The 12,778-nt window shown below is 37.1% G+C and overlaps 1 protein-coding gene across 2 annotated transcripts in view; it reads right to left on the bottom strand.

The window, feature by feature from the left end:
* Positions 1–12,778, bottom strand: part of CNTN5 (contactin 5) — a 1,028,052-nt gene that overhangs the window by 225,330 nt on the left and 789,944 nt on the right. For both annotated transcript variants that reach the window (XM_040976845.1, XM_040976846.1), the window contains 3 exons: positions 12,030–12,166; positions 10,636–10,765; positions 8,324–8,474 (listed from right to left, as the gene is read on the bottom strand). In XM_040976845.1, the coding sequence (XP_040832779.1) occupies positions 8,324–8,474; positions 10,636–10,765; positions 12,030–12,166 (418 nt within the window). The remainder of the gene's footprint in view (positions 1–8,323; positions 8,475–10,635; positions 10,766–12,029; positions 12,167–12,778) is intronic.

The raw sequence follows: 12,778 nt of genomic DNA, 5'->3' as shown, positions 1-12,778 counted from the left end.
AACAGAGCGAGAATTATTTTTTTTGTCAATTATAGCTGAAATTAACTGAGTTTCTCAAGGCTGTCTTCCATAGGGACTTGAGGACTGTTTTGTCACACTTAGCAATCAATAAAACGGCATGGAAATGGAGACAAATTAGTAATAAGATTAGGTAAAAAAGTACTTGAAGATGTTTGAAGAGAAATTTTGGGTTTCTTATAAACTTATATTTGGTAAATATTATGTACAACAAATTGGGACTTGAATGCATCTTTGTTTACGTGTGGGTATTGTGTTGCAATGGTTTAAGCTAAGGAGTAGGATGTCCGTATTGGAGTGCTAAGCTAGGTCAAAGTCTGGGGCCAAGACTCGAGAACTCCAAGCAGGCACTCAGCTAGGGGGTGCAGGAAATCCAATGCCTTAGTCTAACTCACTGCAACACAATACCCACACCCTGTATTCTGTGTATTAAAAAATGCTATGAATTGTGGGATTGCTAATTTTAAAGCTGTGAGTTCTTCTCCCCACTCTTGATTCTTATCCAAGCATTTAACAGTGTGAGTACAATATTAAATTTGAATTATGGTGGGTAATTCATTTCCTGAGATACCAGGAGTAGAATAAATGGGAAGTAGGGTCATGCATAGCCCCCAGTATTGTAATAGGTTTTTTCTTTTTAAGATTACTTGGCTGGAAACACTTTAAGTCAACATCAACCACAACAGCCATAGATATTTGTAACTGAAATTGTAATCAATTATATCTAATTTATTATAAAATTAAGTAGAAATAGAGAAATACAAAAGTGAAAGCCAGTGTGTCTCAGTTTATGATTTGTTCTCTAACTTCTGTTTGATTGAAGTCTCTTGGAGAATCTTAAACATTTGTAAGAATTGTATTTGGAAGGAGAGGGTATATGTGAAAACTACCCATACTTTATGATACAACTGTTGAGTAGATCTGTGAAATGCAATCACTGTTAAATTTCTTCACTATTTTCTTCCTGGATTGAAATGTATTGTCACTGCTAAGTAATTTGGTTGTTAGTTACCATAGAAAAATTAATACTACCAATGGCCTTCTTTGGTTTTTAAAGACACAGTGTCCAATGGCTCACTGAGCACTATGCCTTTGATTTCATCCAAGTTATTATGTGTCTCACAGCTCTTCCATTTGATTACCGAGGAGTGTTGAATTGTGAGGCTGTGGCACAATTTGCTTCCCCACCCCTTGAAGTACATTGCTTAAGTGACTAAAATGAGTAGAACCGTTAAACATTTTTATAAAGTTTTTTTGTGACAAATTTTTCTGACCCCTAGGGTGAACACTTTACGCTAGACAGAAGTCCTTATAAAATGGGACCACTAAATAAGGACCCCTGCCAATAGATAGCCACACATTCTTCACAGGGAGCTATAAATCCTCCCTATGGAGAAAAAGGAATCTCTCGCCCTGCTTTTCAAGTAAATGAATAACTACTAGAAGAGGAGGAGGGGAGAGATACTAGAGACACCAGACATGCCCTCTCTACTCCGCTGACTCAGTTCATTCACAAGTGGCGTCACGCATGAGGTTCAATCAAGGAATTATCATTTACTGAGATGGAGAAACCACGCAGGATTACTGAGATTGACCTATCTAAGCACGCATTTTCATACTGAATATGTATTACAGCTATTGCTTTGCTAACATCTATGTATCTATACTTAAAATCTTTTCTTGATTGTGTTTTGATTACTAGTTGTTAGATTTACTGCTTGCCGAAATATTAGATCCACTGACCACCAGCGAAAGAATAACTCAGCTGAATATATTGAACAACTTAGATGGCCTTTATTTGAGGGAGTTACAGTCACGGTTTCCCAGCCCTGTGCAGCAGACAGTTATGAAGGAGGGGGCTGCAGAGGAAGAAGAGTGTGGAACAGACAGGGGAGGGGCTTTTTAAACTCTCCCTGACTCAGAAGCTGAAACGTGGGTCACCTGGCCCTTATTTGGTGGGGGGATATGGGTTTGTGCCCCTCATTGGTGCAACAGTGGTTTCACAGCCTGAGGGACCTGCCAGAATGCTGCCATACTTTCTGGGTTTGGTTGGAGGCAAACTCTTCCCTCCTCCAGTGATGGTGGTAACCATCACTAGTTAGATATGAAACATGCATTTGTTCCCGTGAGAAGCCCATTTTAGTCACAGCATTCTTTTTACATAGATAACTGGGTTCAATGTGCTAATATTGGTAAGTTCATATCTTCACAGACTGATTCCTGGTAGTCTATTGGTTAGGAATCGGTGCTGTCTCTCATTACTGACTGATATTAAACTTTCCAAATAACTTGATAAATCCCCCATGGAAATTTCTGGGCCTACAGGATGGTGTGTGTGTGTAAACATTACTAGGCTCAGTCAATAAATAATTTATTTGAATTACAAAATTAGCAATATATGACACCTTAACTTTCTCCCAGGGCTGCCATGGTGGCTTAGTATGTGAAGCCCTGCTTGTGAGGCTTTATGCCATATTGTCTTGTCTGCTCTACCCTTTTTTAAAAATTATTGGGAAGTCAGATTCACAGAGAGGAGACACAGAGAAAGATCTTCCATCTACTGATCCACTCCTCAAATGGCCATAAAGTCCAGAGCTGAGCTAAACTGAAGCCCGGAGCTTCCCCTAGGTCTCCCATGTGGGTGAAGGGTCCTAAGCCCTGGGTCATTCCCAACTGCCCTCCAAGGCTACAAGCAGGGAGCTGCAAGGGAAATGGGACAGCCAGGACCAAACCAGCACATGCAAGGTGAGGACCTCAGCCCACTAGGCTAGTGCACCAGGCCCAGCTGCTGCATTTCTGATCCAGCATCCTACTAAGGGCAGAAAGCATAAGATGGCCTTAGTGATTGGGCTCTGGCCACCTACATGGGAAGACCTAGCAGAAGCTTCCAGCTTCATCCTGGTGCAGTCTTGGCTATTATGACCATTAGGGAAATGAACCAATGGGTGGAATATTCTTTATCTCTCACCTTGACCACAAGGGTCTTCAAGAAGTTCATAAAAACACATATGATGGAGAAACTCCATGTGTATTTCAAAACCGGTGCCGTGGCAAACCTGTTGAATTTTATTTTTCAATGACTTTTTGAAACGTGCTTATATACATGTCCATGCACATGTACAATGTTTTGGTATTTCACCCATTCATAGTGACAGCACTTTTTGTAAATGCAAAAATAATTATCACGTGGCTATTAATTAATCTGTATGCTTAATATGTATGTTTGCTTCACATTCTTTTGCTGCCTTGTCCTAGCTTTGGCTACTGGAAGGGCTCTTAGGTTCCTTGGCTCCTCTTGTTCTTTCAGTGCCTGGGGTCTGATTCCATCCTCAATTTTTCAGGACAGTTGGGTACACTGCTCCTAATCAAACATCCAGGGGCTGTAATGTCTCTAGCATTAGAGGTGAGGGGTTTGCTTATTCTGATAATCTTGAGTGCATAATCTTAGTAAATTTAATACTAGACAGTTAGAAATAACTGACATTCCTTGCACTAGTACAAATGCATAGAATTAGGGAATTTCTGGAATCTGTAGATTTCAGCATGATTCCTGTTTTTCTATTTCTTAACACTGATATGTAATTATTAATGATTTTAAACCCTAGGCTTTGTCATTTTGACTTCATCACTGGCTCCAAAATTAATAAAATGGTTTGAGATTAGAGTTTTGGAGTAGAGTGAGGAAAGTAGCATCTTTCCTGTTTAAAGTATTCAAGCCAGCCTTGGAAGTGAGGCCCAATTTCTGGACTTGGTGGGTGTGGACATCAAGTAGAGGTTGGCTTTCCTGGCCTCTGAAGACTGTTTTCTCAGGGAGCATTTAGTTTGCATTATGTTGACAGTAACTTCTTCCAGAACACTAAGTGGTACTGTGAGCTTTTACCTTTGTGTATTCTTACTGGCACTTGAAAGGTAAGATGCAGAATGTGAATCAGAGCCTCACTAGGTTTTCATTAAAACTAGGAGCTCAGCATCCTAACCACACAAGAATGTCCCACTGTCTTCTTCCCAGTTCCTCAAGTTTAGAGGACCTTGGGCAGAGCAAGTGGGCATCCCAGAGTGATCCCACAAACTACAGTGTGAGAAGCTCATTAGTACTAAATTAGCACCTTCCTTTTAGATCAAGTGTCATCTGATCATTTTATTCCCTTGGAAACATACTGTAATTTACAGAAAACATCAAACATCAAATGATCTTCATTCTTGATATATGAATGCTTATTTCCTCATATAATTTCTTACTCACTGAATGAAACCAAGATACCTAGGGTCTACATTGTTTTATGTTCTTAATATGTAGAAGACATAGTCATTGAGGAAACAACAAAACAGCTTGTTCATTAGCCAACACAGCATGTAGGAGGAAACGAAGTGACAGCGACAAGGCCCTAATTATACCCATGAATTCCTCTTCCTTAGGAGGAGGAAAAAAAAAAAGACCATGGTTTCCTCTCAGTACCAGTGTCCTTCAGGGCTTTTACAAAGAATGTATTTTCCCATCTGTGTGGGAGTCAGTCGGTGAGCTTCAGCATTGCTGCCTAATAAACACCACATGAATTCCCACTAGAAGTCAACTAATGGACACTTCAAATGCAATTTCCTATGCATGTTAAGTGGGTAAGTTAAAACTTCCCTGCTCTTAGGTTCTTTGATGGTAAGGGTAGTATTGTAATGGGAATAGAACAAAGCTTAGCTTAGTTCACTGTCCCATATATGAAAAATTCTACAATCACACTGTCCTTTTTTTTTAGAAGGTTTTTGGGGGTTATTTTGGTTTTTTGGATTTAAAATTAGGCCCACATATGTGTAAGTCTAATAGCTCTTACATTATTTCTCCTTCTAGAAATGAAAAGCAGAACTTAATTTTAGATGATTTTTTAAGCAGTCGTGAATATTTTTTAAAATATATATCGCATATTTTAGAAGGCTTAAAAGAAATTACCTATGAGTCAACGGAAAGAAAACAAAATGTGCCTTTCCCAAAGGCGGGTGGGGGAACCCTACCATTTTAGCTAAATTTATTTTTGTCCAAAGGAAGTAGAGGAAAGATCACATGCAATAATGAAGACTTAATATTTGTGCACTGCTGGAGTGCTTCTGGATGATTATATTCTAACAGAAGTTAATGGGCAAGTAATGGGGATAATGAGCTGAAGTGAAAAATCCAATGTGAGTTTGATGAGCAGAATATTGTGACTGAAGTATACTAGAAAAATCCCAATGGAACATTTTAATTCCTAGTGCTGGAGTTTATTACTTGTAGGATGAAAACGGACATGACTACTAAAGAAACCCAAGTCAATATATGCTAGTGATTTTTTTAAAGTGATAGAACAAAACCTGGAGATACATTTTTTTTAAGGTATCTAAAGTTACTTATCTAAAGCTTTTTTTTTTCTATCTTTATTTCCATTCAGTCTACTTTTGAAGTTTTATCTGCATGTAGTCTTTAAAATGGATGGAATCAAATGTGCTTTCAGTTTATTGTTAGAGAAACAAGTTTCTGAACTAGGAGTGGGTAAAAAAATCAGTGTCCATGTCAGGAATGGACAGATGAAAGCACATGTAGGTCTATGCCCTCTATAAGCAGAAAATGGCAGTTGTGGGGAAATAAGTTGATGAATAACAAACCTACAATGCTAAATACTTAAAAGTCTCAGATACTTTGAGCTTCATTCCCTTGATTAGCATAGAAACAAAAGGCGGATGGATCAGATTTCAAAGCTGTTCTTTGAAATTGATGCCAATATTCCAAATTCAAAGAATGCTGACATCACATCACTATTAACATCATTACAATTGTTGTCGTCATCACAACATCATCAGAATGAACACTCTGCAAAGTACACGCCAATGTATTTCTCAAACAAAATTTCACTGCATTTTCACAAATGAGTGATAATAAATCTTTTAAACTCAAATTGGGTCATTTGTTGAAATCTTGGAATCTTGGGATAAGTAGATTAGCAGTGCAGTGCAGTTTCTATTAAACTGGCATAGATGGCTAGGATATTAATTTGCCTTGCAAATTATAAATAGTGTATGCTTACAACCAGTAATCACTGTTAGTAATGTAATTTCACTCCTTGAGAAGGAGTTCATATTTGATCACTTTGTGATTTAAACAACTGATTCTGTGCTATAAAACAACCATAAACAACTCATAAGCTCTTACATGATCCATTTTCTTACATATTTTAGTTGCTTGTTTCAGGGTCATGTGGTTTGTTTCCTAATAGATCATGTACAGCTTAATGAAATTAGATTTTTTTTTCTGAAAGTAATTACATTCCAGTTATTTCTCACCATATTTTAAAGTTGAGGATAATGATTCTTATATGTTCTTAGCAAAACAGATAAACATGAACAAGGCTGTGTTTTGTGGGTTGCTTTCCTAAAGCAAACACAGAAGATTCAGACAGGGCCACAGAAACTGACAAGCCAATTAGTTTGTTCTCTCACTGCTTGTTGATAAAACATCCGAGTACCATCCCATTCAGTTGTTAACAGAATCAGTTGTTCATAGATCTAAGTATAAACTGTGATATTTTAACTGTAAATGTTTTAACTAGAAATTTTAGTTTGCCTATAAGTATGAAATATTCAGATGACCAAAAACAATTCAATTGAAATTATTTATCCCATTGTGCTGAATAGAATATGCTTTGAACATAAATGGCACACTTGTCCAATTAAAATGTTTTAAACTTAGCTAAGCCTTGGTTTACTTGAATAAATAAAACTGCATGTATTTTCCATTTTGCTCTATTTCCTGAACAACATCTTGACTGGTACCGATGCCTTGGAAAGTGAGGGGCTTCAGGTCAGTAAATGTCTGTCACTAGCACAAGGGGTTAGTAGAAGAGAAAAAATTTGCAAAATCTAAAAGTATTTTTAACTCATAGAAACTAAAAATTTCAGTATGGCTTATTTTAATAGAAATCTCATAATGTTATACTCTCCATATTTTTGCTTTTGCAAATGATGCAGCCTAGTTTAGAGTCAAAAGGTGACATATTTAATATCAGGTGAACATTCTTACAGTGAGCTGAGCTAAATTGGATAAGTCATGCCTTCTACTTCTCTAAAGCAAAGTGACGCATTTCAAATAGAATGGATTATGCTCCTAAAGCCTTTATCCAGTTTGAGTACTCTGTAAAAGATATTAATACATTCAGGAAAAAAACGATAACCGAGCAATGCGACTTTTTCTTGTTGCACAATGGAATGTTTTTTTCTTTAGTCAGAAATATACAGGGTTTGCTGTTTATATGAGCATCTATAAAAAGATTCAAGATTATTTGAATTAATTTCAGTTTTTACTTAAATCTTCTGCTAAGAGAACCATTTTCTTCCAAAATAAGAAACGGTATGACCTTTCCCATTCGCCTGTGATCACCCATTCCAGGGAGCAGAGATCCTTGGGTCGGATGAAGCAAAAGCATTTCATAAATTACTACTTCATCTGACATAGGCAATTGACAATTGATCTGGCTTGTGGAGAAATGAAAATACCTAATGGGAATTTTTCAAAATACTGCAAAATTATTTAAAAGAATATTCAAGACTTCATCTTGAATAAACTTATAAGTGTTCTTAGATATAAACAAACAAAACAGAACTCTTTACACTTCTATATCAAAGATAAAACATAACTATTTTGTAACACTCAATCACCATTTTTTAACACCAGAATAGTAACTGCAGTAGAGCTATTGATCTTGGCATACAGACTGCAAAGTTGACAATCTGATTCTCTGATCATTCTTCTCCATTTATAGTCTTGTAACAATCTTTGCCTTCTCACCAAAGAAAAATGTTTCAGCTGTAAATGTTTTGCACATCCCTTTTGTGTCTATGGTATCAGCACGAGTGAAGACAAAAGGCAAACTCGGGTTGTAGACCTCATGTGGCACATCACATGGCTAACAAGATTATCCAGAGGACTCGGGAAACAATGGCATCATTTGTTGACATTATTGAATAAAACATAACCCTTAAAAGGAAGAGATAACTTCTGTAGCCCCCCAGACCTATACCTTTCAAATGAAAAACTAAAAGGATGAGTGTTTGCTTCATTTGTAAGCTAATGAAATTTCTAATTAGTGCTAGCATCCTATGGAGGTAAAGAAGTCTGAACATACTAAGTTAAAATACTTCAGTTACTTCAAAATAACTGAAAGCTCTTAATTCAGCTTGTCAAGTATGTCTCAGCTACTTCCACACATTTTTCTATATACTCGGCATGCGTCATCTGCAACACACCTCAAGTCCATTTGGGGCTGGAATTAAGAAACAGATATCTAACCTTTTGTTCTCCCTAACTGCTCTGTCTCCTTTCTTCCAGGAGATGGTTGGTTTTGGAGAGCCTTGGGGATTGCACTCTATGATGACTTCTCGGCCTTTAGTGATAATGATGGCTTTTTTCAGTTGATTCGGTGCAAAAGTAGGCGCTGAAGCTATTAAAAAAGAAAACGAAAGCTTTAATATAAACAATGACAATCAAAGTTTACAACTTTTTTCCCCTGGAAAACAAGTCTCAAAATCCTGGAATACCTACATTCGTAAAAGTTACTAGTTTAAAATTTATTAAATAAGATCTCTTACTGGCTGCCTATATATTGGGAGATAATGAATTCCCACAAGTTGGGTCAACAATGTATGTTTCAAAGCATGGCATGCTTCAATTACAATTACCAACTTCAACTGTGAGGTAGTAATGAATGATGTGGACAGAACATCAACAGGTCTGCTAAGGCGAGTCTCTCGGGCTGCTTTGGATAGATAGAATTTACCTATGGAAAGGTAATTGAGTATCCTCCACTTCCTTTCTGCAAGTGTATTTTTTCTTAAGTACTTACTGATAGAGGTAAAAAGAAGGTGGGAAGTGCAGAAGGAGAGAAATAGATCTATTAGTTCACTGTGCAGATGACTCCAGCAGCTGGGACTGGATCAGGATAAAGTCGGGAGCTTCACCCAAGCCTCTCAGATGGGTGGCAGGGACCCAAATACTTGGGCTATCTTCCATTGCTTTATCCAGGCCATCAGCAGGGAGCTGGATCGTAAATCAAGCAACTGGGATACCAACCGGCATCCTAGGGTGCTACTGTTACAGATAGCAGCTTTACCTGGTACACAAGACTAGATCCCTCAATTGTGAACCTTAACTCATGTTTTACTATTATGTAAAACTGAATTGTTTTAATAATTTTCATATTTTTATCATAACTATGCACTTGTCTCTTATCACTATTTTTAGATATTTTACCACAAATATCTAAAATATGTCTGAAGTATCTGAGCTATTTATATCAACTGACCAATTCCTGGGTATTTCTTAATTTTATGCCCAAACTATACCAATACAAATGCATGGCAGAATGAATTTTAAAGGTTGTAGTTATATGTATAACATAATTATTACACATATATATGTACAGAAATATAAGCAAGATATATTAAAAGGTTTGTAACAGCACTACCAAGTGATTTTAGGTAACATTTTTGGCTACCTATTCCAAGTAGAATATCAAAGGTAACTTTTAAAATATGAGTAGCAAATCAGCATAGTTTGAGAGTTTTTGAATGTTCTGTCAACTAAGGGAAAGGCCAAATCAGATCTTCATAGTTGATAATCAGATACCACTGCACTTTTTTTTCCCTATGAAAACTCAAAACATGAAATCTTGTATATTTGACATGGAACTTTTTGAAATGAAAACTTCCAAATTAAACTATCTGTTATAGAAATGGTGGGTTGGCACATTCTTGAGGTCTGTGGTGTTTCTGTCAATGTTATGTCTTGTGAATCAAACTGAGTAGGAAGCATATTTGGGCTTCTGTCCACTTGAGGGGGACAGTTAAGATCATGTAGATATCTATTTTCATAGACTACCTTCTGAGGTCCACAGATAATAAAATCAGACTAGCAAAAATAAAATCTGCCTCCGTGGTCCAGGTATTTGTTTGACATACTTTGTTTTCCATTGAATCAATTTTTTGGTACTTCAGTAAGAAGTTGTGCCAGTGCCTGGATTACCTTCTTAGGAAGGATGTAACCATGTATACCTGTTGAGCCTGGCCTCCGAAAGCCTTTCTTTAATACTGTAAGGATGTAATAGATTCTACCACTATTGATTCTCTTCTGAATTCTACCACTATAAGATTCTACCACTATAAGATTCTCTTACTGAGAAGAGGGTGATTAACGTCAGAGTATGGTTACTTGTGCAGTTAGGCAGGAAGTAATTGGTGGAAACATTAAACATCAACGTGGGAATTGGGGCAGGCTGCTAGAATGCCACATTCTTATCCTCTCTAGATGCTTTTCTTGGAAGCATAATATATATAACTTGTTAAATGTCATAGCAAGACATTGTATCAACATTTTAGGATTAAGCCAGAAAGTAGAAAAAGGCATTACCCCAAATTATGAGACAGACATCATGCTATACAAACCTGTCCTCCACTGCCTAAGGAGAATATCAACAAGACATGATATTTCATCTTTAAGCCATGAAGTAGGTTTTTACAACCCCATTATAATCTTTGGGACTTTAAGAATTAGAGCATACAAAAAATGACGCTGCTTTCCCAGTTATTCACTTAGAAAATGCATACCTAAAATCTTCAGCTCAGCACTGGCATAAATGGCTCCATATTTATTCTCAGCTAAACACTGGTACATTCCAGCATCTGATTGATTAACACTGTGGATCATCAACACGCCATTAACCATCTCAACCCTACTCTGTAATGGAATAAAAAGAGTGAGATCTAGAAAGCAAACAAATCAAACAAATCCCATAGGCATGGCATCCTAAAGGAGCAAGGAGCAAGAAGCCTTCAATCAGCGCAGTTAAGCATGATTAGCATCATGGTGAATTTACAGTCTCGTTGTTTAAATTATAACTATTTGCATGCAGCCATTGTGATGACTTTTACTTCCAGTTTTGTTTCAAAACAAAATGGCCCCTGTCGGATATTAGTTAAGCTTGCGAATTATTAGCAGATAATGCTTTTATTTGGATGTCTTTGGAGGAAAAACAGGCATTCACATGGTACAATGGGGATTGTAAACATCAGGTCAAGGTTAATATTGGTCAGGTTTTAACCACAATCCTTATACACCATGTTGATCCGACTAGAAGTCTGTACTTTTCTCTATTACACACACACACACACACACACACAATTAGGAAACTGCCCACAACTAAAATCTGTATAAAAGTATAGCGAAAAATTTAAAAATTAGTGCAAGAAATTTAATACAGAAAAAATAAATACAATGTCAAAGACATTTACTCTTCAGTGTTTTAAAGATTTGAGTTGCATAAAGAGGACGAAACAGAAGGGATATTTCTGCAGGTACACTCCCCACACGGCTGCAATTGTTGGGGCTGGGCCAGTCAAAGCCAAGAGTTGGGAGCTTCCTCTACATCTCCCACATAAGGTAAAGTGGCCCAAGCACCTGACCATCTACTACCGCCTTCCCAGGGGCATTAGCACAAGGCTTGTTTGGACACGAGGAAGCCAGTTTTCCAACTGGGACCCATATGGGCAGCTGGCAGTGTGGCAGCTTTACCAGCTGTGCCACAACACTGGTGCCCAAAGACTAAATGGGGTGTGTGATCACAGAAAAAAAATTCCTCCAGGAAACAGGAGGTTAAGATTCTTTGCTGGTATTTCATTGCTAGATGTGAGACTAAACAAGTCATTTTGTTTATACAGATTAACTCCCTCATATGTAGGGTGATAAAAAAAAAAACATATATATGGTACCCAAAGGTCATCTAGTAATGAATGTGATAATCATTGATACTTTCTTAAGACTGTATAGTTTAAAATTTTAATATATTACCCAAAATGAGGTAATTAAAAGCTTAAACGCTTGTTACTTTTTATTCCAAATATATTAAAGGCAGAAGAAGTGACTGGGTAACAATAGAGCTTAGTGTATCTTGTATGAAATCTTGCTAAAGTTATACTGCAAGGCTAACAGTCTCCTACAGTACCTGAGGCAAGAGGGATGCTCCATTCTTCAGCCAACGAAATGTGGGTCTGGGTTTTCCAGTAGCTTTACATTCCCATCGGAGAGGACTCCCACTGTCCAGTTGAGTATCATTCAATTTTTCTACCCAATGAGGGTAGGCTGTAAGTGTTTAACAATGAAAAAAAAATTGTTTCTTGAATGTTACCAAGTTCAAAATTTACACAGAAAATATCCATGCAAATAAAATCAAGTACTGGAGATATTTTTGATATCTTATGGCTTCTGCAAAATATGCAAAGTATATTTTCTTGTATTCTGCTTTGAAGCCAGTGGCTTGATTGTTCTTAAGCCAACAGAACAGGTTTAGTAGGAATTTCAGCACATAGAGGTAATGCCTTTCCCAAGTATTACGGCAGATTGATAACAACTGGAGATAATGTTCCGACTTTGTGCTCTAAGGAAATATTTTTGGCAAAAAAAAAATAATCCTTTCATACATTTCTCTACCCGTATCGAACGCATGACTCTTGTAACTCAAGTTGACCAGTGTTCTGTCTCTGAAATGACATGTGCTTTAAGCTGTACTGTTTTGCCTTTTTAACCAATAATTAAAGTATTGCTTTAAACGTGTTAATCATATCTTTAAAAGGGATCATCTGTCCTTTTGTTGTAGTTCTGCACTTTGAAGGAACTCGCGTAGTAACTTATGTCCCCTCTTCTGTTATTAAGTTGTTGCTTAGAGTTGGACATCCAGGTAGATGGATGATTCAG

The sequence above is a fragment of the Ochotona curzoniae genome, unplaced genomic scaffold (assembly GCF_017591425.1).
Source record: "Ochotona curzoniae isolate NIBS_2020 unplaced genomic scaffold, NIBS_Ocur_1.0 contig_2723, whole genome shotgun sequence".
NCBI classification, from domain to species: domain Eukaryota; kingdom Metazoa; phylum Chordata; class Mammalia; order Lagomorpha; family Ochotonidae; genus Ochotona; species Ochotona curzoniae.
The sequence above is the reverse complement of the archived record's forward strand: the minus strand, read 5'-3'. Positions and strand labels throughout refer to the sequence as shown.